This window comes from Harpia harpyja, chromosome 8, assembly GCF_026419915.1.
Source record: "Harpia harpyja isolate bHarHar1 chromosome 8, bHarHar1 primary haplotype, whole genome shotgun sequence".
Classification (NCBI taxonomy): domain Eukaryota; kingdom Metazoa; phylum Chordata; class Aves; order Accipitriformes; family Accipitridae; genus Harpia; species Harpia harpyja.
Window position 1 is genome coordinate 36,677,661 of NC_068947.1, and position 26,127 is coordinate 36,703,787.

At 53.6% G+C, this 26,127-nt stretch overlaps 1 protein-coding gene across 1 annotated transcript; it reads right to left on the minus strand.

Moving 5' to 3' along the window:
- Positions 1-1,373: 1,373 nt before the first annotated feature.
- CD101 (CD101 molecule) lies at positions 1,374-25,271 on the minus strand. The gene is made up of 10 exons (XM_052795095.1): positions 25,172-25,271; positions 24,366-24,542; positions 22,798-23,175; positions 21,452-21,868; positions 18,138-18,521; positions 16,969-17,352; positions 15,590-15,994; positions 10,352-10,759; positions 9,096-9,491; positions 1,374-5,892 (listed from the first exon to the last, which is right to left on the minus strand). The coding sequence occupies exons 1-10, from the start codon at positions 25,269-25,271 to the stop codon at positions 5,696-5,698; spliced, it is 3,246 nt and encodes a 1,081-aa protein (XP_052651055.1). The 3' UTR covers positions 1,374-5,695.
- Positions 25,272-26,127: the final 856 nt, after the last annotated feature.

Here is a 26,127-nt window from a genome sequence, read left to right on the forward strand (position 1 = left end):
TTTTTCAAATGGGACAGTGGGCCTCTCCTCCCTATTAGTATCCCATGAGGGGGCTGCGAGGAGTCACAGCCCCTCATGGTTTGCCATACTACTCCCAGCATTCACCCATTCATTCCCTCACACTTAAAATAACGATAAAACCAACGTTTTCCCTCCTGCTGGTGAACTTTCACACTTAGTCGACAGTCCCAGCAACGAATGCTTCTCCCACCCCTACAAGGAGCAGGTAACAGCACGCACAAGGCCGGAGACCAGGTCACCCCCTGCTTCGCAGCCGCCCCCACCACGCTTTGCCTTCATGATGGTCCCCAAGGAGGAGTCTGAGGACAGCACCCATCATGAGGGCAGGTTCCAGGGATGCCGGAGGAGCAGCTCCCTTCCCTCTCCCCTCACTTTGCCCAGCAGCCCAGACACACAACCTGCACCCAGTGCCTGCAGGGGGAATGAGCACAGCATCAATTAAAAGACAAAATAGCCATTGCTCGGAATATTCTTTTTAAATAAAGCTGCTGATGGAGGTGAGTAGTTTGCGATGGCAGTAGTGAGCTTGTGCCCACACATCCCTGGAGAGCTCGCTAGCACTGGCTGTAGAGGAGGGCTCAGCTCCCTGCCAGCTTCACTTATAAACATATAACTCTCCTTAGAAACATACAGGAAAAAATGTAATGAATGAATGAATGAAAGCAAGCAAGCCCAGATGAGCACATGCTCAAATTTGTTGCTTGTGGTATTCTGTTTCCTGTCTGGATTGCAGAAGCAAGTAGTGTCTGGACCTTACTTTCCAGTTTGCGTTTCTAAATAGGAGCTGCTAGGGAAACATGCTTGTGTTTGGTTTAAATGATGCCCACAAAAGGATTTTTGGGGTTTGGGGTTTTTCTTTTAAATGCCCAAGCAGGTAGGGGACTATTAATCTTGTCAGTCCCGCAACCAGCCTCTTTGCTGGTGAGTGCAGCTGGCTGAAAGGACGCTGAGCTGGTCCCTCCTGCTTGCTGCGGTAGCAAAGCGAGCCAGATACCACATTACCTCTCACACATCCTTCCCACCTTGAGCCCCATGGTTTGTACTGCTTCTGCCTTGGAAAGCATCGCTCTAGGGCAAGGACTGCTTCTTCCTGCCCTTTGCAACAGCACTGTAATCCCATAATATCTGCTGGAAGAAAAGAGGGAAGAGGCAGAGGATTGGAGGAGAAGGACCAAAAAACCAGCAGTAGGCAGATATGATGGAGCAGTTTCTTGGTGTTAAGGAAGGTTTAGAGTCCTGGGAGAGGTTCTGCTTTGTCTTAGGTGCCAAAGCCCAAGGCCAAAGGACACGCGAAACAAGCAGGGGCTGCGGGAACCAGCTGGAATGCAAAATAGCACCAAGTGAGACCAAAGCACATGTCAAAACTGCATCTTTTATTTCCAGTTTTTAAATATTGTATCACAGGAAGAAAACTGAATGTCAAATTTCAAAACCAACTTAGACTTAATAGGGAGGAATGAAGAGATGCTGCTTGAGAGGGGACATCCCAGGACAAATCCAAGTCATTTGTTTGGAAGCATTTCTTGAAAGTTTGGCAACCTTCCTCAACAACCTTGCCCTGGCAGTACAGGACAGCATGCTGCTGCTGTGCCCTCTGCTCCCAGGCAGTGGGACAGGCCAGGAAACCCTGAGACATCGGCTGCCAGAGGATGCAAAGTACCTCCTTGCTTGCAAGCCACTTCCCACCGCTCCTCCACAGCAACTAACTCATCACTCAGCCTCCCACCTCGCAGGACAGAGGAGCCTTGCAGCAAAAGGTCCTCAGTACACCCATCTTCAGGTGAGAGTCACTGGTGTGATCCTTTGTCCCACTGCGTGTTGGGTGAGCTGCCCCAGTGGTCACTGAGCACTGGCTTTGCTCCTGCCCAGAGGCAGGTGCCATAAAAGCATTCCAGGAAGGCAACGCAACACAGGGGTTATATTCCCACCCGTCCTGCCCTCGCATCATCCATCTTCTGAACAGTGAGGGTCTGCCAAGCTGCAAGGTTGTGCTGGCTTGCCTGGGAGGCAGCACTGCTCTCCCCTCGCCTTATAGTTTCCATACCTTCCTATAGAAACACAAGAGCACAACACAGCTCTCGTGTTTCTATAGCCCCATTCAACCGCTTCCCAGTGGATTAATTCTTCTTGGAGCCAGCTCTGCATTGCCCTGTAGCCCCTTCAAGCTGCTTTAAAACCTATGAAAGGACCCTGGACCTTCCCACCGCACGCTGCCCTCACACAGGACGTTCCCTGGGCAAGGGTGTATCTGGGGGACAGGGTGCAACAGGGGCACTGCTGTGCTGCAGGGTCTGCGCTATTGCACTGTTTTACCCCACGGGGCTGTAACAGCTAAATATATATTTTATCAGCTGTTTTAATTTACATCAGAGGCTGGACTTGGAAAAAAGGTGGCAACAGGGGTGGGTGAGGGTGGCCAAGAGCCCCAACAGCAAAATCAACACCATTCCCTGACCCACCACACACACACGTCTCTCTCCCTCTCCTACATTTACCTCAGCTGAGTGAAATGTTCTCTTTAAAAATGGGACTGGTTTGGAGCTTTTGCTGTGATAAGTTATGACTCTTTCTAAGTTCACTCACAGAAAAAAATACATCTTAAAACATATAGCTGAAAGGTTTGGCAGTGACCCACCAAAGCCAGAAAAAAATAAAGAGGAAAAAACCCCGCCACTGCAAAACCACACATTTTTCTTGCAGACCCTTTTATCAAGGCCCTAGGCATGCTTTACAAACTTATATTAAAACCTCTAAACCTGTGTGAATAGAAAGCTGCTACTTCCACAGGCCTCTGCTTAACTGAGCAAAAACGGGACAGAAGAAGAAAGCACCCTGTTGATGGGGAGACCTCCTTCTCTCTGCCCACTTTCTTCCCCCAGTCTACCAGACACAAAAATCTTGTGTTGCAGTAGAGTCTGCAGTTTTTTACATGAAGATCAGATGGCAGCAAAGATGCCTCCACAGACTTGCAACGCAGTGCCGAGGTAGCCGAGCAAGGGGCCAGCGCGGGCTTGGGGGATGCACCAAACCCAACCAGGTCACTCACAGAGCCTGCACAGCTTACGGAGACTGACCCGCACATGTGACCGCGGCAGCAGGGTAGGAGCTGTCCCATGCCACCACCCCAGCAGTCTGGTGATGAGTAGCAACCTAAATAAGTTTGATTTTTGAGCAGAAGGCTGGTCTTGATGAGGTTCATCCTAAGACACGTAAAGAATAGGCTGTCAAGCCATCTGTTAGTGGTTTGCTGTGGTAACACCTGAGGAGTGCGAGAAATCGAGTGACAAGAAAAGGGCAAAATTATTTTTAAAAAGAAGAGGAAACTGAACACCTGCATCTTCTTAACTGCAATCCTCAGGGAGATGCAGGGACAAAGTAATTACAAGCACCTAGAAGAATGCAAGAAAAAAAAGAAAATAAACTCTTTTTGGTTTGTTCTGAACAAAAACAGAGCATGTCAGACCTACCCAATCTCCCCTACAAGAAGTACTCCTATGGGAAGCTAAGGAAACAATCCAAACAAAAACACAGGAGGACAGCACAAAATTGGTAGATAAACTACATGCAGAGATTAATTGTTAATAGTTTATGGTCAAAAATGGTTCCTTCTTTCCTTTCTCACGCCCTAACACACCTACATCTCCTTTCTGTGTCCCCTAATTATGAGCTGGATGCCAGGCAGCCAGTGTATGACTGGCTCAGGGCTGGCTGTCAGGCAACTCACATTGCAGCCTTCCCTTAGTGGGACAGCTCGCCTGCCTCCTCTCCTTCATCCGGCTACCACTTTCCACGAAACACGTAGGAGTTTAATGTCCTGGGAGCATCTGCTTCTCTGTCAAAACAGACTGAAACTGGTCCACGAATTAAACCATTACTGAGACAGGACTAAGACAAACAGACAGCAGGATCTTTTGCAAACTGGTGCAGAAAGCTGTTCAACAGGCCCATGCAAACAGTGCTTCAGTTAGATAGGAAAAGTCAACAGCCTGAACACACAGCGGAGAAACAACTTGCTAGACAGCAAATCTGCAGGAGAGGAGCCTGCCAACTGCGAGCCAAGCGCAAACAGTGCCACGTTGTCACACGCACACAGAAAATCAAACATCCTACTGGGATGTGTAAACAGGACATAACCCACAAGGCGGGGAGGAAACCTCTGCAGAGAGCCCCACGTGCGGCTCTGAGCACTCATGCCACAGGAGAGACAGCTGGGGTCAGGGCAACAAAGAAAAAAGCTGCACGAGGTCGGGGAAACATAACCCACAGGGAAAGGCTGAGCAAACTGGAGCCAGCCAGTGCAGACAGAGGAGGCTGAGCAGGGAAACAAGAGCAGTAGTCTTCAAAATTATGCAAAAAGTGTTTTTTCAAGGAGAAAGGGAAGGAAGCACCTCCTAGTTCCACGGGATACAGGGCAGGCAGCTTTTCTAATTGTAAGGAAAGTGAAGGACTTGAACAGTTCATCTAGAGGGGCTGTGGTGTCTCCAACCCTCCCTCCAGTCAAAGGAAGCAAGTTCATAAATGTCTGCCATGATTTCCACACAGCTGCTTTTATGAGGACAGCGCTTTGATCACCACCCTGATGCCTGACCTTACAACTTGCTGGGACCACATCCCACTTTGCACAATTAGGGCTTGAGTATCCTTTGACTTATAGGGATGGGATCGAAATTTCCTTTCCTCTAATGCATCAGCCAGCCAGCCAGCCTTCAGGTAGCAGAGCTCCTCAGCCTTGAAAAGGTGAGCCTGAGCTGGATTCCAGAGCACAGAGGAGCTGTCCTGCAAGCGCACACATGGCTTTTTTATTACGTGGTACAATCGGGAGGTGTCTAATACCAGGTCCCAGCCATGCAGCTTCAGCATGAGGGGCTGGATGCTGTCTTCGACAGCAGTCCCAGCAAAGGAATGAGCTGGAAAGTCTTTGCACACTCATCTCCAAGATGCCTTGGTGTCCACTTCTTCCTTCTGGGAGCCAAGACTCCATGCAAGTCCCTTACTGGGTCAACAGGATTCAGTTTTTGTGGATGGCTATGGTACCCCTGCTGTGCACTTTCTTCAGCCCCAGCCAGCCTTGCTCAGTCCTCATGTTCCTGTGACAGGTTTTGTGATCCATTTCCTTTCAGAGAAGATGCATTTTGGGCACAGGTGCTCCCAGAATGAGGAGACAGCAGTGTCTGAGAGCTTCTCCAGCAAAGGGTGGACAAAGGCAAGTGCAATGCCTTAAATTGGACACCAATACTCTGTTTCCAGCTCTGCCGCTTTTTTTTAGCCCGCACACCACACAGATTTTTTTTCAAGTCACCTAAAATGAGTAGCAATTTGATAACTTTGTGTCGCAGTGCAAAGAGAGCTGGTTTTTTCCCCTTATACCTGTAGAGAGTAACACCACTTCCATCCACAGTGGGAGACACATACTACTGCAAGGACCTCAAATATACCACAATGACCAGAGTGTGAAATAGGTGGGCACCTAACATAAAAGACAGGAACACCTGTTATGAAAAAACTATTTGCTTAGTAATTCAAAGCCACTTCATTCCACTGCAAGTAAACACGCAATTTTAAGGATTCATTGCAAGAGCTACTACAAAACAATAAAAAGCACCTCTCCGAGTACTCAGTCCTCCTCAGGTGTCCAGCTCTACTCCTTCAAGTTACATCTGCCATTATAGACCAGCTAAGTTTTCTTGACCCCTCCAGCTCCTTGCAGTTCCATCAGCTGGTCTCCTGTGACGCTGCCCTTCTTGCTTTTTCCGAATTTGAAGTACAAGCAGAAGACAACAAGGGCCAGGAGAAGGATCAGAACCAGCGGTAAGTAGAGGATGAAGTTCAGCAGCGGTGGGGATGAGCAGATCCTAGACAAAACAGTTGACTCTGGAGAAGGGGAAAAAAAAAAAAAAAAAAAAAAAAAAAGAAGTGAGGCCCCAAGCTAGTTTGAGTTTCTCTCTCCTACTGTTTCTATAGGTTATCTTCTTACCACTTTTCTCTCAATCTTCAACAGTTACCATGAATTTTTAAGAATTCATACAGGCTACCTGAGGAGAAGGGGGAGAGAAACCAGGTAATTTGCCTCAATTTCTTGTTTTGGGAGGTCAGATAGGGCCCCCACTCGTTCAGCTGAAACATCCCAACACAAACAGCATGGCTCTTCAGCTAACCCGTTCCGGACTGGGCTCAGTAAGGAAAAGCCACATACCCTTCACCCCCTGGGTCCCTGCCCAACACCAGTGACAGCGAGGTGAGGAGAAGGTCTGCCAGAGGCTGCACCACTGAACAAGGAGGGACAAGAGGAAAGCAAAGGAAACCAGATCAAGGAGGTCCCTGTCTTCCCCAGATGCCTGCCCCTCCTTGCTTCTGCGGCTCTGCTATCAAATTCCAGCCATGCTCAGCTGCAGGCAGCTGTGAGCCCCATCCCTGGCAGCTCCTGCAGAATAGCTCCCCAGTTGAGGTGGGGGCTGCCTGTACTGCTGGTGTACCCTCTGGGTACTTCACAAAACCATGTTTGATAAGTCCCATGCTAGCTGAAAAGCTCTCATTAGCAGCCTCTCCATTTTTGTCCTGGGCTCCTTACAGCCACCCATTAATCCTGGCCATCAAAATCTCCTCACTTGACATGTAGCTTCAACACCACAGACTGACCTCAGATGCACCTGGCCTACCATGAAGGGTCATGCCAACTCCTTTGGGTCTGTTTTATCCACCTTAAAGTGGTGTTCCTCAATTCTCCTCTTTACCGAAGACCCACGTGCAGATGTTTTACGCTTGCTCTGCAGAGCCATGCTGAGCATGCAGGTCTGCTGATTTGAAGCTGTCCGTGGGGGACCCACACAGCCTGGTGGGTGAGGGATGAATCAACCTGGGGGCTACTCCTGGCTGTGAAACTGGCTTTCACCTCTCTACCTCTGAAGCTCTGCACCCCATCCGCATAGATGGAAGCAACGTTTACTCTCCCATAGGAAGACAGGGAGAAGTCTCCACTACATGAATGCCTCTATAGTACTAGGGATGTATCCTAAAAGGCAGCATCAGCAATTAGAGCTGAAGTTACTCCTGGTTATGGGTACACTTGCACATGGCTGTGTCATTACCCCTTGGAAAACTCCAAAACATTGAAATTCGTGAGCCAGAGGGGCATTCTGAGATGCCTGCGCCATTACAGAAACATACAAGCACAAAAAAAACCCCCAAACCCAAAACCACCCAGATAATCTCTTAGATTTTGTGAAAACCATGAAAACCACTTGGCAAAAACACTTATACAAAAATTGAAGGACAATTTTCTAGTAGTTACTGAGCAATTCTAGCAATGGTTACTCCACCAGTAATGGGTAACAAGAGACAGGAGGAGCTAATGAAGGAGAATTCTGAGTGCTAGAGGGAGCCGTGATGGACAACAGCAGCAGCATAACAGCAGGGGAATGAAGCACTGTCAGTGCCTCCCTGTGCAATTAAATCCAGATTAGCTCTGCTGTACGTGCAAAGTCATGCGAGCAGGCTCCATGCTTGCCTGTGACAGTAGCAGGCACAAGGGAGGGCTCTACAGGGTGCCCTGAGCTCTTCCACATCGGTCAGCATTGGTAATTCCTGCAGAAGCTATAACTGCACATTGGCACCCAGGCTGGCTTCGGGCATGGCAACTCCAGGGCTGAAGGCATGAGAAGAACTGCAGGATCCTCTCGGCTAAGTGCAACATGAACGATTTCACAGTTCATATTTTTAACTCCACATGGGTCATCCAAGCTTCCTATTTCCCCAAAGAGGCAAGAAGAGAGTATTTTTTTCCTGCCTGTTACCTCCCTAAACACACTGTGTGTGCCTGACTGAAACCTTTGCTTTTATTTACAATTCTGTATGCAGAATTGTGTTGGTTTTGGCTGGGATAGAGTTAATTCTCTTCATAGCAGCTAGCATGGGGCTATGTTTTGGATTTGTGTTGAAAACAGTGTTGATAATGCCAAGATGTTTTTGTTACTGCTGAGCAGTGCTTACACTGAGCCAAGGCCTTTTCTGCTTCTCACCCCACCCCACCAGCGAGTAGGCTGGGGGGGCACAATGAGTTGGCACGGAACACAGCCGGGACAGCTGACCCCAACTGACCAAAGGGATATTCCAGACCATATGACATCATGCTCATCATATAAAGCTAGGGGAAGAAGAAAGAAGGGGGGACATTCGGAGTTATGGCGGTTTGTCTGCCCAAGTAACTGTTCCATATGATGGAGCCCTGCTTTCCTGGAGATGGCTGAACACCTGCCTGCTGATGGGAAGTGCTGAATGAATTCCTTCTTTTGCTTTGCTTGTGTCCACGGCTTTTGCTTTACCTATTAAACTGACTTTATCTCAGACCACAAGTTTTCTCAGTTTTACCCTCCTGATTCTCTCTCCCATTCCACTGTGAGAGGTGAGTGAGTGGCTGCATGGTGCTTAGTTGCCGGCTGGGATTAAACCACAAGAATCCAGCTCTATCTTTGCACCCAGCATGCACCCCAACTCACCCCAAGAGGACAGAGGCTGTTTTTAAAGACCTTGCTGGAGAAGGACTTGCCAGAAAAATCACACCAAGAATTTTTTCCCCAAACAGTTAGCATTCTGGCCCCAATGGCAGGACTGAGAGCAGAGGTTTCTGCCCATGGTCCCGCAGAGACCCCACAAGCCACAAAGCACTGCAGACACAAGTGCACTCGGTGGTACCCTCTGGGCCACATGCCTCACAGTCGGAGCTCTTGGTATCTCATCTGACCACCACCTCTGGCATTTACAATGCCAAGCACTCGGTTTCAGCCACTGGCAGATCAAGGGGACTGGGAACAGGACCTCATTGCCTCCCCCCACCAGGTCTATAGCATGTGTCCCTCGAAGGGCTCTCCTCCCTCCCATGGCTCCCAACACAGCTCTGGTGATGTCCCCAGCACTGACCCCTTCTGCAATCCCTTAGCAAGTCCTCCCGGCCCCTCTGCATTCTTGCCATTGCAGCCAGCATTGCCATCAGAGAGCTGCCATTATCCTCCCCCCCATCCCAGTATGGCTAAGGGGGAACTGGTGTGGGGTGAGCTGCCCCTCGCACCCAGAGGCATTACCTGGCGGGATGGTAGTGAGCCGGGTGTACCCTGAGCGCGCCAAGGCTTGCAGAGCCCAGTCCTTCCCCTTGCTCTGCTGCTGCCACTCCTGCACCTGGCAGTGATAGACCCCCGCATCGCCCTCCTCCACGCTGCCCAGCGTCAGGCTGAAGTCACCGGTGGTGGGGCGGCGCAGGTGCAGCCTCCTCGCCAGGCTCTCCACAGGGTACTCGATGGCACCGTCACGGCGGAGGGTGAGCAGGGGCCTGACGTGTCTGCTTTCCTCTCCCCGAAACCAGGTGGCCGAGAGGTGGGTAGCGGGCAGGTGGGCACCTTGCAGCAGGCAGTGCAGCGTCACCTCCTCACCCTCCCTCGCTGAGATGCTGCGGTTGGTTTTCTCCAGCTGCAGTTCACGCCCTGGGGGGTAGGATGCAAGCAGAAAGACACGTTGCAGCGTTGCACTGCCATAGAAATGCTCCTGCCTGTGCCCGCAGGCTGACAGAAATCTTCTGGAACAAAGTGGGGGGGATTGAGATAGGCTCTTGCAAGAGCCTCTGCAGGACACCCACAGGACCCTTGCTCCTGTGACTCATTTGCCCTGGGGTGTTCCTTCCTCCCCATCACCTCTGCCCCCTGTTCACAACCCTCTGCTGTAATACTTCCCACCCCCTCCAAGCAAGTGATAAGGCATCCTTTGGACCAAAAGCTATTTAGGAAGCTGGAATTCTCTGATCCACTTTATTTAGGGCTGCAACCCATAAGCCAAGTGAGGCTGAGAGAGGGAAGAACTGGGCCAGGGAGACCCACTGTGCACCCCAGTGGTGCAGTGCCCAAGGTGGGAGCAGCTCAGCCTTCAGCTTTGTTCTCAGCAGCAATGTGCTGCACGGTAAGGAAAAGAGTATTTTGCTTCAGGATGCTCAGGAGTACCGCGAAATGGCTTCCTCTCTATTCACAGCACTGTACAACCAACCAAGCGCACCATGTGATGGAGTGAAAAGAAAATGCCACGATTAGCTTTGTTATGAAGCATTAGACATCATCTGCCAGTGGCAAAAATACTAGCTTGGTTGGTTTGGGAGGATGTGGTAAATCCTCCTAATTCCCTATTTCCCTTTGAGAAGCACTGATACCTCCTGCATCCCTAAGTCTCAGATCCAATGCAGGAGCCACTGCTTCTCTAAGCCCTGCTAGCTTAGGAGAGGTCTGGCAGGGGCCCCACCGTAAATTGATCCAACCTTCTCCAGCAGCACCTATATGAGAGAGAACCACCTGCTTACCTGGGAGCTTGAACTCCAGCATGGTGCTTCCCGATGCTCCCTCTCCGAGTTTGTACCAGCCATCCACCAGCCAGAGCCATTCCTCTACTACACAGTAGTACCTGCCCTGGTCCCCAGGGTTTGCAGAGAGTATCCGCAGCCAGAAAACGTTGCTGGACACCCTCTGGCTCAGGAACCGGGACTTTTGTGCAGGAGAGCTGAACTCAGCCCCATATTCCAGTATGCTGCTGTAGTTGGCCCTTAGGATTTGCAGGGGGGTTGCATCTGCCAGAGGAGGAGGTAGGAGGTACCAGGTAATGGCAAACTGAGAATTGTTCTGGGCAGACATGATCCTGCACTCAATGGCTGTGTCGGCACCGCTGACAGTCTCCACAGAGCTTTCTTTCGTAGCTACATGAAGCTTGCTTTCTAAATGGAGAAACAAAATAATCATGCTGGCTGCAGCTGCCCATACAGGGATGCTGGCAAGGACAGGAATAAGGCTGGTCTGAGACCCGCAGAAAGAGGAGGGAGGAAGAGGGTGCTCAAGGGACAAAGACCCATTAGGGGATGCTGGAGCAGGGGGGTGGGGGAAGGAGGGAAAGAGAAAATCCACACACCCTTATTTGAACTGTGGTGGGGAATCACTGGGTGCTACTGGGCAGAGGAGCAGCAGAGGAGGCACCTGGGGGACCATGGGACGGAGGCAGCCGCTGTGTTAGAGCTTGGAGGCAAAGCCTCTGTCTGAAGCAAACGTGTCCGTCCACCACTGCTTTTATCGGCAGGCTCACACATAAGTGATAGAACCAGCCTACGGCTTTGGAGACTGTGAACAAGTGTCTTATCTCAGAGAGGCTACAGAGCCTGCATGGGTTTCACTAACAGTCACCGTCTCCGGTGTTTGCTGTGGTTATTAATCGGAAACCACATAACACGGTCTTCAACATCCGCTGTGATTATACCTAGCAATTGCTCAATTTAGCACTGAGCAGTTCAGGAGAGGAGAGCTGCAGTGCTGCCTGCAGCTCTGCCCCCCTGCAGGGTACACAGTTGCTCCCGATGTGCCTGTGCTGCTGCTGGTTTGAGGGGTCCCCTTCCCCCTGCACCTCACCTGCTGCTGGTGCCTTTCCTTCTCCTCCAGCAGTGGAAAGGCTGCAAACCGGTCTCTTTGAAGGGCCTCCAACGACCTGCGTTTCCTCTTGGCCCTCCCCTCCATGCTGAGACACCACCTCTGTCAGATGGGGTCAGCAGTCACGTGAAGGAGTACACACGGCTATCTACCCGTGGGTAGGCAGAAATTACTCAGCACGAGACACCATCAGGCTTTTAAGTGACTGTAGACTGAGCTTCCATTCTCAGCATTTTCCTTGCGTACGAGCTGAGCAGCAGGACGCCCTGTGCCGTGGAGGCTGGGCGCAGCCGAGCTCCCTTCAGCTCAGCCCCTGGGTGCTGGTTCGGAGACGGGCTGCAGAGGACACACTGAGATGCCCCTGCAGAGCATCCCAGCCCCCTGCCCTCGGCTGCAGGCTCAGCAGGGCGCTCTCTCCTCTGCAACACCTCCCCGAGGGATGCGATGGCAGCAAGTTATGGAGAGGGCCTATGGACCGGGAGGCAGCTGCAGCTTCCCCCACAGGGGCTGATGGGGAAGAGGGACACCACAGGAGAAAGCCCACGCATTTCCCCTTCCTTCAAGAATTTCTTCTTGAAAAACTCAAGCAACCCACTTCAGAGGCCATCACTGCCTCTCTTGAGGCCAGTCAATGCAAAATATCCCAACTGATGGCTCTTGACACCCCTGCACGTGGGCCTCTGCCCCCATCTCAAATTTGCCAACAAAACCTCTCTGCTCACGTCCACTTATGCTGCTCTTCTCTCTTTGCACCCTGTTGTTCTTCCTTCCCCTTCTCTCTACACTGCAGACAGACACATTGTCACCAAAAGGTGGACAGTTTCCTCCACAGCGGGACTTGCACAAGTCCCAGTATCTGCTTACTGCCTCACCTCAGTGGTGAGGATTTCAGCAGCAACATTCACTGGGAAGTCTGGGAGGTGGCCACTCCCAAGGGATCAACAAAGTCCTGTCCGGCATTTCACAGTGCACCTTTGCTGCTCTGAAGAAACAGGTAAGGGCAATAAGCAGAAGAAACAGGAAAGCAATCACCCTAATTAGGAAGCTGTGCAATTAATCAGATCCACATACGCAGAGATCAAGCAGACTTGAGCACACTTAGGAAACAGATGCAAGCTGATGTTGTCCAACTCAGTACTTAAAAGCATACCCAGTCCAGAGCCAGCTCTAAGGAAGCACAAATCTTCAGGGAGGGACACTGTAGAGATTCAAAAGCTGTCTGGAGATGGTCCTGAGCAACCTGCTCTAGGTGGCCCTGCTCGAGCAGGTGGCTTGGACCAGATGACCTCCAGAGGTCCCTGCCAACCTCAGCCATCCTGAGTTTCTGTGACAGGTGAACTGATCACACTGGAAAAAATAAGACACTTGGTTCTTAACTTCAGCTGTTCAGTACAGAGGAGTATCACTCAGCAAGCCTGCTGAAGTTCAGGAGCTTTATTCAGGGACCCAGAAGTGAACTCTGACAAAGGGAAAGAAAAAATACTCCCAGATATTTCAACTGGAGACTGCTCCCATTTCGAAGGCCACAGGAGAGGAATAGGCAGGACCAGGGAAAGTGGTGGACATCGGGGACAGCCTTCCCGTGTCAGACACAAGGATGTGCCTCCCCCAGCTGCAGCTGCCAAGGAGAGCATGCCGGCAGAGCAGCCCCGCTGCTCATCGCAAGCAGTTCTGCCACCTCTCCCAGCAAAAAGGAGCTTCAGGAAAGTCAGCTGTGGGGCCATGCTGGACCAAAACGTGCATCTCTCTCCAGGTGAGCTCCTTCTGGCAGTGCTGCTGTGGTCAGGGGCAGGCAGGTAAACCCCAGGACCTTTCCCCAAACCGAGAGAGGCTGCCAGCACAGGAGACAGCAAACAGCCCAGGGCAGGAGGCCTCTTGCTTGAGTACGGCCTGGCCTGAAAATACTCCAGAGAAGCAAAAGCTACTAGAGCTCAGAGAGGAGCCACAGGAACCACTGCTGTGAGCACTTGATTTTGATGAGAAAAATTGCTGCTACACTCTCGGAGAAGATCACCCCGAGAGGAAGCAGAGCACTTGCTGCCAAGCCCCTTTGTTTCAGCTCCAGGTCTCTTCTCACTACCGCTAAAGACCAATTACCAAAAAGGGCAGAGCAGCTGCCTGCCTTTTTCTTTGGCACAGAAAGACACGGTGCTGTTTTCCCTTTCATTTTCCATTTAATTAACCAAGCCAAGCCTCTCGCTGCCCGTCTCGCTGCAAACCCTGTCTGCTGACGCCGCGCTTTCTGCCCAGCCCAGGAGCAGCAGAGCACACGGAAGGGCACGGCCGCTGCAGCGACCCATGCGGGCCAGCCAGAGCAGCTGCTAGTGCAAAGCCCCCCGTGGTTCGCTCCGGAGCCGGGGGAAGCCACCGCGGGCAGCTGCGCTGAGAGGCTGATGGGAGCATCCCTGCTAGGGTTGGGCAGCATCTGCCTGCCGAGGGCACTAATTATGGGACCCCACCAAGAGTCAGATGCTGAACTATGTAAGAAGTCAGAAATGGAAAAGACCTGTCCTCCTTCCCTTCTTGTTATGACCTTTCACGCATGTCCCTCCCGTCTGAAGCTACAGGCCAGATCCACAGCGGCGTTTAAACTCCTTAAGCACCAACTGACACCGAGTGGTAAACAAAATGCTGAAGCAAAAGTCAAGAGCTCCAGTCTCTCTGTGGTCTCCAACCATAAGATTTTGTATGTGAAGAAACAGGTTGGCAATTTTCATGATTTGCAGCTTCATTTTCTACAGCTTCACCTCATCCCATTGCCGTTAGAGCCGGCTTCCTTCCCAAACTTACTTCTCTACCTTCCCAAATATCCTTCACTCTGGCTCATGCTGCCTTTCTGAGAGAGATGGCACTAGAGCCAGCAGCCACCTCCCATTGCACATCATCCCCTCCCAGTTCCCACCATCTTTACAGCACCGCAGTATCCAGTAACGGCTGCAATACATTTGGAGCCAAACGTTGTAATATCTCACTGCTCCACTGCTACCATCTCCTCTGTGTAGGCGCTCTACAGTTATACCTGTTCGCCTTAATGCCATTTACACTACTAACGCACTACTACTCACAGACGCTGTCCATTGTCACCCCTAGCCTCAGTATCAGCCTGCAGACCCTTTGCCCCCAGCTGGCTGGAGCTCAGGTGTAATACAGAGTACCCCAGCACCCAGTTCTGCAGGGGTGAGGAAAGAGCAGCAGCGGAGCAGGAGAGCGAGCAGCATGGAAACAAGCCCAAACAGGGAAGGAAACGTACCAAGTTACTACAGCAAACCCAGCAGTGAAAAACATGGAAAATGCGTGATTTCAGTTCGCTGGGTTGTGATCCCAAAAACCCAAGGATTAGAGGAAGGAGCACTTAATGCGTGCAAAAAGAGCAAGAACGCTCCTTTGCTGGCAGAACAGACACAAGGGAAAAAAGAAGAGCCTGTATTCTCACGCCTGCCTCCACAGGCTCAGAGGTTTTGCATGGGACAACCGCTTCCATTCCTTCATTGCCCCAGCCACGAGCAGGGCAAGCTGACACCGTGCTGCTGCCAGGGGTGGCAGGGAGCAGGCGCACAGCGGGCTGGCTGGGCGGCTGTGGTGTATTTACAACATCTCTCTTCCATAAGAGGACGAGGCTCCCTGCGCGATGCTGTCAGGCACATTGGCAGCACGGACCCTGCCTGCAGAGCTGGCCATAAAAGGGAACCCTGGCCAGGGCCCCCGCTGCGCAGCCCAGCCGTGCCTGGGAGTAGACACCTCCACCCAGAGCCCCCAGCACCTTGCAACTCAGTGCTGGCTCCCAGCACAGCAGAGAGCCCTGGCCCTTTCTCAGTGCACCTCGAATACACTGGGGGAAGCTCGGGGGACACAGACATATCCCAGCACCAGCTTTGGGGCCTGCCTCTCTCTACCACCCTCCAGCCCCCCAGAAGCCCACACCATGGGAGGTACCTCACACCCCCAGCATTCAACTGGGCTCCTTGGAGGGGACTACTTCTTCCCAGAAACAAGGCTTAAAATCCTAGTGGCAATGCTGATTCCCATATGCTTGGCATAATGTATGGTCCTGGTTGCCCCCCGGTCATGTTTGATAGATTTAAAGTTGCAGGAGACATCTCTGCTGAAGAAGCACCCGTGGCACTGCTTACCTGGCAGCACCAGTTTTATCCCCACAGCATTAGACCTGGTGGTGGCCGCCGGCTGCCCCAGCGGCAGGGTGTTCTTCCTCCAGACCTCCACCTCACACTGGTACATCCCCTCGTCGGCAGCCGCGGCATTGTGGATGCTCAGCCTGAAGGAGGTGGCAGCCTTTGTCAGCTGGGATTTCCCCTGGAAGTGTGGCTGTGCTGCTCCCCAGGCCACGGTGCCACTGGGAAAGACCCGGACCAGCTCGTGGTAGTGGCCGGTGGGTGGGCTGGGCTGGAAGAGCCACCCCACAGATGCCGGCACCTCCTCGAGGGTGTAGCTGGCGCTCACTTGGCAGATGAGTTCAAAACTCTGCCCATATTTGACAGTGGCAATTCGGCTTGTCAGCGTGGCGTGCAGACCGAGACCTGCTCGGGAGGAGAGAGCTCTTGGCACCGGGACAGAAATCCTGCCCCGTGCCATCTTGCCGCCACCCTTCCCACGCTGGGCCGTCCCCGCTGCCGCAGCCACCACAGCCCCACGGCAGCCAGCAGTCCTGCCGCTCCTCTGGCCAGTGCTGCTCCCCCCCAAGCAGCACTGTGCTCTTCCAGCCCCACACAGTCCCTGGCCCTCTCCTACCTCGCCTCCCGCTCTCCCACCCCCAGCCCCTTGGGCAACCCTGAGTACCCTCTCTTCCAGGCTCCCCATCCTGCCCTGTGGCAGGGAGCCAGGGATCCTCTGCTGATCCTGCTGCCCTGTTTGCTGCCTCTTCCCACCCTCCACAAAAGCCTAACAACTCCTGTGGCCTGACCAGTGCTCTCAGGCACCGGCCCCAGCAATAAGAAAGGAAAACCACCCTAAATCACAGCCAAAAGCTGCCGCTCCATAAAGGCACCCGTTCCAGCAATCAAAAGAAGAAACGGCATTGCATGCCAGGGAGGTTAGCGGCTCTGTGCTCAGACAGGAGGGCAGGAGAAGTGATCAGATGCCAGCACCAGGGGTGTATCTCTGACAAAGGCCACCATACAACTCATCAAGTGCCTTTGTTGAGCTTAACTACTGTAAGTAATTATGCTGCTAGGACAAATATTTTGTATTTCAAGTTAAGGAGACAGACAGACCTGCTGAGCAAGCCACTGCCTTTCAGGTGTCTGGGCATTTTAGCTGTTGTGTCCCACTTGTCTCTCCCAAAACACCTCATGGAGGACCAAAGCACCCTGCTAGAAATGAGGAAACTGAAGCACTCCAGGGCCAAGCAATCAGCCCCAGGTCACCCTGCAGCAGTAGCGGAGCTCAGGGCACAGCAGACTTCTGTCCTAACCACATGTGTCCACCCGCTTCTCCAGCCTTGCCTCCAGCATGACCAGCTTGAAAGCCCAGAAATAGAGGTGGCCCAACTCACCCATGGAGCTGACTGTCACTGCTGTCTCCCCCTCCTCCGTCCAGCTCTGGCCTCGGGACCACTCCGTCACTTTGCACCCGTACCGCCCGCTGTCGCCCTCGTCCAACGTGTTGGGGATCACCAGGGTGAAAGCGCCGGAGCTCGCTTTCTCCAGCCGGAGGCTCCCTCGAGTCCCGCTGTCCCGGTAGGCGTTGCCCAGGCTCATGGTGCCGTCCCGCTCCATGGTGGCCACCAGCACCCGGGGACCTGGGTGCTGCGGTGGCAGGTGCCACCACTGCACGGACACAGGGCCGGTCGCTCCTTGCACCTCACAAAGGAGGACCAAGGCGTCTCCTGCCATGACCTGTGGTGTGCTGGTGGACACGGACAGGCGCATGTGGCTCTCTGCAAACAACAGTTACTGGGTAGGAGGGAACGTTTTTGTGCTCCCCAGAGAAAGCCAGAGATACTGTGGCATTAAATGGAGAGACCAGATAAATCCTGACATTGGAAAAGGAAAGAAATTGCCTGAAATTTTCAACCAGCCTTTTCTTAGAACTTTGAAGAGGGCTTTGGTTTTGTTGGGTTTTTTTTTTTTCTTCTTCTTTAATGTCTTTCCTAGGACATGGATACATAAAAAAATACTTAAGAAATAGAGTCCCAACAGGCAGCTCCTGCTATATCAGAATAGCCATTGTCTAGCTATGACAAGGAAACCAAGAGTCTCCTACACATCTTTCTTAGACTGGTTTCTCACAAGTCATCCCACCAAAACAGGGAGAGCACCCTGATGGAAATGGCAATGATCCACCCCATCCAGAAGTACCTGTTCTGCTGGGTCATCCTGTGATCCTCAAGAGTAGCAACAGGTGTTGCTCACAATTTTCTGTACCAAAGACACGGGAGGACCCAACCTCCCCAGAACTCTACCTATTTGCCCAAAAGTTGTTGCAAAGAGACTGAGCTAAAGGTTTACACTTTGTTGACAGCTGCTGCATCTGTCATGCTAATGTTTGCCAGAGCAAGCACTTTTCCTATTATTATCTACTAAAAATCTATGGCACATTTGCACTCTTGCTGCAAACAGCAGGTATGTTGCCCCTGCCAAGATGAGGCCAGACTTGAAGAGCTCCCTAGTCAAGGATCACTGTAGTCTTTACCCAGAAGAGCAGCTATTAGGATTTACTAACCTATCGGCTTCACGTTGACTTGGATGCCTGACGACAGTTTGGTTTGGATGCTGTGAAAGTCTCCAGGAGTATTCACTTCCGAAACAGAGCAGTGGTACGTACCGTTGTCCTTCAGCCCCACCTCATAGATGGTAAGGACATAAACTGTGTTGCTTTGCTTGAATGCTCGGAGATGCCCCAGCTTGGCTCTCTCCTCATATTCTTCCTCCCAAATCAATATCCCATGGGGGTCAACCCTGGCCACTTCCATGCCATTGAGGAGCCAAAGCACTTGGAAGTGCCTGCTGCTGCTCTTCTGGGCTCCCACCGTGCAATTGAGCTGCAAGGTATCACCTTCAGAAAGGGACCTTTCAGCGGCAGTGATGTCCATGGAGAGGTCTCTGCCTGTGGGCAACCAAAAACAAAGAGGGTGCTGGGTGGCCCTGCCATGCTTCCCTCCTGCCTGGCAGCACCAATGGCCATACAGAGGGAAATGGGAGAGAATTCTCTATCAAAACCTTTTCTTTCATTAGAAGAGTCATCAGGATGGAAAATTTTGCCCATGGGGAGATGGTTGCCAGCTCCAGGCCCTAACCAGCAGTCGCAGGTGGAAGAAGAACCAGAGCCCTGAGGAGCTGACCTCCCTGCTTCAGGAGCAACTAACCCCCCCCCCCCCCCAGAGCAGAGCACCCACCAGTACGGCCTCAGGCCACAGCCACCCCCGCCCCCCCTCAGCTCAGACATCCAAACCGAGGGCTGCCCTAACCCAGAGGCATAGGCTTTTGCAGGGGGCTGCTCTATCTCACCTCCTGTTCTGCTTCATGTAACATCTATCCCGTAAAACAGAAAGGGGCACAAAGGGGCTTTATCACTCAGTGGTGTTTTTAAATCTGCTGTCTGTGGTGGGAGAAGGTATGGGGAGGGCTGGCACTCAAGCTGCTTGTCTGAATCTGATGCTGCTGGTCCCGCATGCTGCAGCCCTCACTGGCTGCTGCAGGATATGGGCAAGAGATGCTCTCCAAGTTGGAGAGGTTTGGGGTTAGTTCCTACAGAAAGCAGAAATGTCAAGACTTGTCACATCACGGGGAGGTCGGAGGGAAGCAAGAGGAGGTAGAGGTCTCCCAGTCCCTGTCCTGCCCTCCATACTAACTAGCAGCAGGTGCCGAGCAAAAAACATAGCGACAGGGGGAGCACAAAGTCATCTTCCCCTTGGCAGACCCTCTTGGGCAGTCAGCCACACCTGAGGTAAGGACCCTGTCTCTAGGTCCTATGATACGATTTGCCTTCCTCGCAGGGCATTCAAAGCCTCTGCCGCTAATGCCCCCTGGGTCCTGGCATCAGCCTGGCTGGAGAGTGGCTGCAGGCAAAGACTCACAGGGTGCCCCGAAACCCTGTGCCGTGACCCCACACAGCAGTGGCACAGCCAAAAAACAGGAGGTAGGGCTGAGCCCTGACTCCCTGGGCAGGCAGCCTGGCTCACACCACTCCACCTCCTTGGGTCACTGTGGATCCCTCCGTGTCTAACAATGAGGGGCAAGACTACATGCTGTAGTTTGGAGGTAAAACAGAGCAGCTCCCAGACTGCCACTGGAAGGGCTTGAATAATTTATTGAAAGAAGAATACCCTGTGAATTTAAACACTGGTTTATAAACAGTTTGCAAAGAGGAATCCCAGCTGCTGCAGATACGTTTGGCATTCCCAAATATTTGCTGGAGAGTTTATAGAAACCGCTGGAGCAGCTGGCCATGGTCAGAGTGGTCGCTGGCTCCCGGTGCGATGGGGCACTCAGCCCCGCAGCCTGGGCTCTCTCATAGGGTGCTAGAGGGAGACCCCAGCCCTGCAGATGTGATGTGCTGGAGGGCTCATATGCCTGCCACCGTTCCACCCAGCAACACCAGCAGCTCCAATACAACCACCATATTATCCTCTTACCATCATCGCCTCCGTTCTACCCTTAAGAGCTACCACACTGCAAATATTAAACTCTCACAAAGTTTCTCTATTTCTGAACAGAAGAAACAGGGTGCTTGGTCCTTACCCATCCATTTCTTTGGTTTCCTGCTCTGACTCACCACCCTCCCACAAGGCACCAGTTCCCCTCACCACCTTGGCTCTGCAGCCTCCTCCATCCGCCCCGAGGCATAGGGGACATGGTACACCACCTCCCCAGGCATCTTTTCTGAGAGACTTGCTCCCATTTTCTTGCATACTACTGCCTATGTTAAAGAGCATCAACTAGACACAGCCTTGCCTTAGCTCCTTTGAGGTGAAACTTACTGGTGGGAAAGAGAGATTTTCCCTTCCTCTGAGCACAGCTACCCACACGCAGCAGGAGGAAGAGCAGGGTGAGGGACCACAGCGAGGAACAGGCTTGCAGCAGGAGGGACGGCAGGCAGGGTGCTCAAAGGAGTGGTAGCAAACACACAGTGCTGTAACCATCCCAGGGCAGTGGGGAGAGAGGGATTTTCCCACCAGCCCTGGGTGGGGCGATGCAGAGCTTGCAGATGCCAGAAGCCATGGGAAGCTGCTGGGCAGAGGGAACAGGAGGTGCCTGGCAGGGACAAAGTGGAGCAGGGGTGGATGGGCAGCACTGGCAAGAGGCTGTTTTTCAAACTTTCCTATTTTAATCCATCTCATATGTGGTAGCAGGTCTAAGTCTCCTCTTTCTAAATACCTAATACTACATTTTGCTAGACTTCAAAGCACGGTCTGACCAACAGTCCCATTACCACCATATACAAACTACTAGGAGGAGACACAGGGATGGCCTAAAAAACAGCAACAACAGTTCCTCTGGAGGCCAGCAGACTTGTGACAGCACGGACAGACAAGCCACTTCCAGCAGACACCAGAGCTGTGCAGCACATGCAGCGCATCCCTGTGTCCCTCAGTGCCCGTGGCCGAGGCACCGCGATGGGCAGCTGACTTATGTGCTTCGGTTTCTGAGCCCGCGAGACCCTCGAGGCAATCTAACAATGCGTTTTCCGCATACTGGAGCTTAACGCTGCCAAGGAGCCAGCCTGCTGCGGGCACACGCTGCTCTCCCTGCTAACACCTGGCACGGTCCCACGAGGTTACACGATCGCTGCCCACATTAGAGATTCGGCTGCGCAAACCTCCAAAGCAAGAAGTAAGTACCAACAGCTCCCGAACCAAGGGCTACCATGGCCCCGAGCCCTGCCCGCCCCCCTCAGTGCCCAACCAAGGCAGCCAGACCCACAAGTGGGTCCCTGGGCTGCGGTGGAGGCAGGCAAAGGCCACTGAAGGCTGCTGCTATAGAGCCTCGAATGCACAAAAGAGTTGGAGCCAACATGTGAGTCTGCAAGGGCCTTACCCTGGCTCATGACCGCCAGCGACGTCCTCCCTGTTTGCTTGCGGGAGATGTCCTTCCACGTCTCATCAGGATCCTCAATCCACTCGGCCGCCTCGCAGTACAGCTGCCCCCGGTCGGACAGCTCCACTCCCCCAATGGAGAGCTTGTAGGTGGTGTTCCCAACCTTGTTCAGCCGCACATCCCCTGCCAGAAACCTCTGCACGTAAGAGGGCCCTGGCCTCAAGACAAAGTCCTTGGAGAGGGTGAGGACCTCCTCGGCACGGCGGTCTCCTGCTTCCTGAAGATGGTACCAGCCAACAGAGAGATGCGTGTGCTGGGCAGTGGACTTGGACACCTCGCAGGTGAGCTCCACCGCGTCCCCTTCGGTGCGAGTGAGGACCTGGGGGGCCATGGAAGCTGAGAGGGTGTCTGCAATCACTGAGCACAGGGGAGAAACACAGAGAGCAGCTGGTCACAGGAAAAACCATCTGTTGGCCTCAGTGGGCAACCTGCTGGCCACTACAAAACCGCGGCCAGCTCTATAGTATCTGACAGCATAGGAGAAATATCTTTTGTAGTTGATTGACAAGGCTTCCATCAGCCTACACCAAGGTGTGAAGTGGTTAAAACCTCAGCAGGGAAGAAAGCACAGTCAATCTCTCTGCAGTACCCTCTTCAGTCAAACTACGGGCAGTGTTAATTAGGCAACCCCAAAGCGATTAACATCCAGCACCTCACAATCCCAAGTGCAGGCTTGTACAACACCAGGATAAAGGAGGGAAAGGGTGAATACCAAGTGGAAGTACCATACCACCACGTAGACTTGGTGAGCTCACAGCAGGGCCTTTCCCTTTGCCTCTCCAGCCCATTGCCTTCCCTCTCCCAGTACTCTGCAGAGGCTGCCACCTCCCTCCGTCCGTGGGTATCCTGCTTGGGTCAAGTCCCACACTCTGACCTAAGAGGACACCAACAGCTAACGCACAGAGCCTGAAAGCTCCTGCCCTCCTAAGTGCTTAGCTGTGAAATGCTATAGCTGCGTCAGGGGCTGAAGTTAAAGTTGGGCCATGGGACAGCAGAGGCTTCCCCTCCCTTCCCTTGCCCTGGCTAGGAGGCAACGTCCAGAGCAACCTGCAAGGGGACATGTGGGCAACCCTACCTTGGCCACCCAGGGGTAGGATAGCAATCCCACACTGGGGAGAGGACGAGGAAAATTTGTGCCCACCAGTCCCATTAATCACCCCTTTCCCCAGCTGCCCCTCTGGCAGGGACCCAGAGACGAGCACTTCTCCCCACTGCAAAGGTGGGGGCAGTGGAAGCCTGTCTGCACGCCTGCCTGGCAGGGAGCAGGGCTCTCTTTCAGGACCCACCTGAGAGGTTCATCTTGGCGCTGTAACTCCCAAAGTACCTCTCATCAGTGTTGGGCGTGTGGCACTCGTACTCCCCGGCGTCCCGGTCCTGCAGCTCGGTGATGTGCAGCAGGACAGCGTCCCCCTGCACCCGCTCCACGTAGATCCCCCGGCTGCGCACACGCTGGGTGTAGATAGCGTAGGGGAAGGAGGGGTCGACGGTGCTGACGATCTGCACCTCCCGCTCGGGGGCCGAGGGCAGGTAGATGGACCACTGGAAGTTCTGCTCCGCCGGGCCCTGGTAGCCGCTCACCTTGCACCACAGCGTGATGTGGGACCCCCTCACTCGGTAGAGGGGTCCCTTCTGAACCGTCACCACCCGTTGGCCAGTGCTCAAACCTGCTGGGAAACAGTCAGCACATGCGGTGTTTGCAGGGGTATATGCTACCCGAGGGCTGCACACCCAAAACGGCAGTGGGTCTGGGCACGTACATGACCACAATGTAATACTAGAAAGAATTGCTGTGCAGTCTCGTTCTTTGAAGCATGAAGTCCAAGGGACATTGCACCCCTTGCAATTGTAAGAACAAGTCCTGTAACAATAAACCTCCAAACTTTCTTGTCTCCTAGCACACTGGGGATCACGCAACAGAGACCACAGCATCATGGCCAGGGGGCTGTCAAGCCTGTTCATGGCTGGAGAGCATCTCTCAGCCAGCTGTTCAGAGGGAGCAGCAACCAGGCTGACGTCACTGGAGGAAGTTTGTGGTGTGTTAAAATTAAGAGGGCGAAGCACTCAAGTCCTGCACAAGCTGGGGGGAAAGGGAGCAGGTGCCTGAGCTGACCACTGCCAGAGAAGGCGATACAACACAGAAGCCAAAGGACATTGGACAGCAGAAGAAACCGGCAGGTTGGGTGCTGCAGAGGTGCTCCATGAACAGAAACTGGGGAGGGAGTGGGAGAGGGGGCCAACAAGAGCGCCTCCGAAGGCAGGGAGCACCAGGAGTCATCAAGGGCTCCCTCCATTTCTGCCTGCAGAGGGTTTGGGGAGGTGATGGCCACCCGTGCACCCTCCCCTCCTGCAGAGCTCACAGTGGTGACACTTGCTCCATTCCAGTGCCCAGCACACACACTTGAGCAAAATGCCCACAGGCCATGGGCACTGAGTCAAAAGCCAACCGTGGAGACCAGGCCAGGGAAGAGAGCTGGTGGCAGCACAGCCTAAGAAACATTCAGAAACCCCCTCCCAAGGGAAGGGGGGGGAAGCGAGGTAACCCCCTCCACACCCCCAGCAGCCATGCAACAGGGGCACGCACATCCCCTCACCAAAACCCTGCCAGGGTCCGGGCTATCGCTTTGGAATGAAACCACAGTGCCGAAAGAAGAACATGCCGCCGCACCTCTTCCCGTGGCCACTGAGCCGGAGCAGTGCTGGCCACGGCACCCCAGCATGCATCCCGGCTCCCACAGCCCCAGCAAGGCGCCCCGCTGAGCCACCCATCCGGAAAGGTCCCATCCGCACCGAGGGGGTGCTTCGCCTCCCCCTTGCCTGCCCCAGGAAAGTCCCCGCTACGGTGCAGGCCACTCACCCAGAAGGAGGAGAAGGAAGGCAGCCGCTGGGCACTGCACCAGCCCCATGGGAAACTGCTCTGCTTGGGTCCTCTCCCAGCAGGGCAGTGGAAGGCTCTCGCAGGCGATGGCAACAGCCACCCTGCTATTTTGAAAGCGGCTGTGAGGAAGCTGCCTGGCGGCAGTGGTTTCCTCTGCTTAGAAACAGCAGGGAGAGGTTGGGGAGCGGGGTGCAACAGAAAAGTAACACGCCTCTGGGAGGTGACAGCCTGCACCCCGGCCCCATGCCTCCTGGGCAAGGGTGATGCCCAAGGCCCCTCCTGCCACCGTGTGCGTGCCAGGTGCCCGACGCTACCAGCTGTGGCTTTGCTGTCCGACAGCAGCTCACAGGCTAACCCTCTGCCTCACGACTCCCGCTTCGTTGCATGGAGTAGCTTGGTCCCTGCTAACAGAGGGGGCAGGGACCAGACCCCAGGGAGGGATGGGGGCAGATTTCTAGGGCTGAAGCTCCCCTGAACTATTTATTTTCCGTAGCTGCAGACAGCAGCACGATGCCTCAGGTACAGGTTGGGGTAGCACAGTGCTCCCCGAGGATGGCTGACCAAGCTCTGCCTCGGGGTGCAGTGGGGCACCCCAAGCGTGATGTCTCTCCCACAGCACCCCCACCAGCCCATCAGCTACACAGACAGGAGACCCTCCATCCTAACAGCCAGCCCAGGCGGCTTATCGGCTCTCAAAGGATCACTGTGCAGCCAGAAATCGGCTGGGAACGCTCTCCTGTAAGCACATCCCATGGGCAGGCACCCAGATGCGGGGGATCCCTTACCAGCACTGCTTGCAGGGGCAGTGAGATTGCCGGGAGCTGAGGCCAGGACCCTGCTGGCCACAGCCCCAGAGGCAAGTGCTGCAGTTGTATCAGCTGCCATGCGGCATCACACCTTCAGCATTGCGTGGCCCGGGGCATGCTGCTGCTCCTGCCGGCTGGTGCCAGGGACATGGTGGGAGGCTGAGAGGGGCACATCCCAGGCAGGGGAAACCCAGCCTCTTGGGCATGCAGCCAAACACTAGTGAGGGTCTCAAACCAGAGACGCACTCTGAAAGCATTTGTTTGGAGTTTTGGGGGTGGTTTTGTTTTGGTTGTGGGGTTTTTTTTGTTGGTTTTTGTTTTTTTTTTTTTTCCCCAGAAAGGATGGCAGCCCAAAGCATTTACCCTTGAGCCACACTGCTCCTGCCACGCTGCTGGGGCATCGACTAAAAGACTAAATTAGTTCAGGGATTCACAAGCAAAAACCAACTGTAAAACAAATCCTTTTGCTTGATCCCACGGGACTCCTAGAGGGAACAAGATTCATGTAACGAACCAAAACAAACACAAGGTCCCTCCTTTCCCCATTTAATAAACTGATTGATATGGCAGCCTGAGGGGCCAGGAGGTAGAGGCAGAGGCTCCTCGCTGCAAGGCTCATGCATCGATGAGCCAGCTCCTCATCAGCCTGTGCACGCACCTCCCATAGCACCAGGCAGCTCTCCAGAAAGCCAGATCCAGTCGGGGGAGATGGGCTGTTGCAGCAGGCAGAGAGGTCCCTGCGGGATCTCACCTGGTCCCTGCCACCCACCCTCGTTGCAATGAAATGGAGCAGAGGAGCAGCACCTGTTTTGGGGGAAGAGGGTGCAACACAGGGCTGAAACCCATGCGCTGGCTCCTCAGAGGAGGTGAGCAGATACAGCAGAGGCTGGCAAGCGGTGGGGTGCCCCAGCATGCCTGTTGATGAGGAGGGCCCG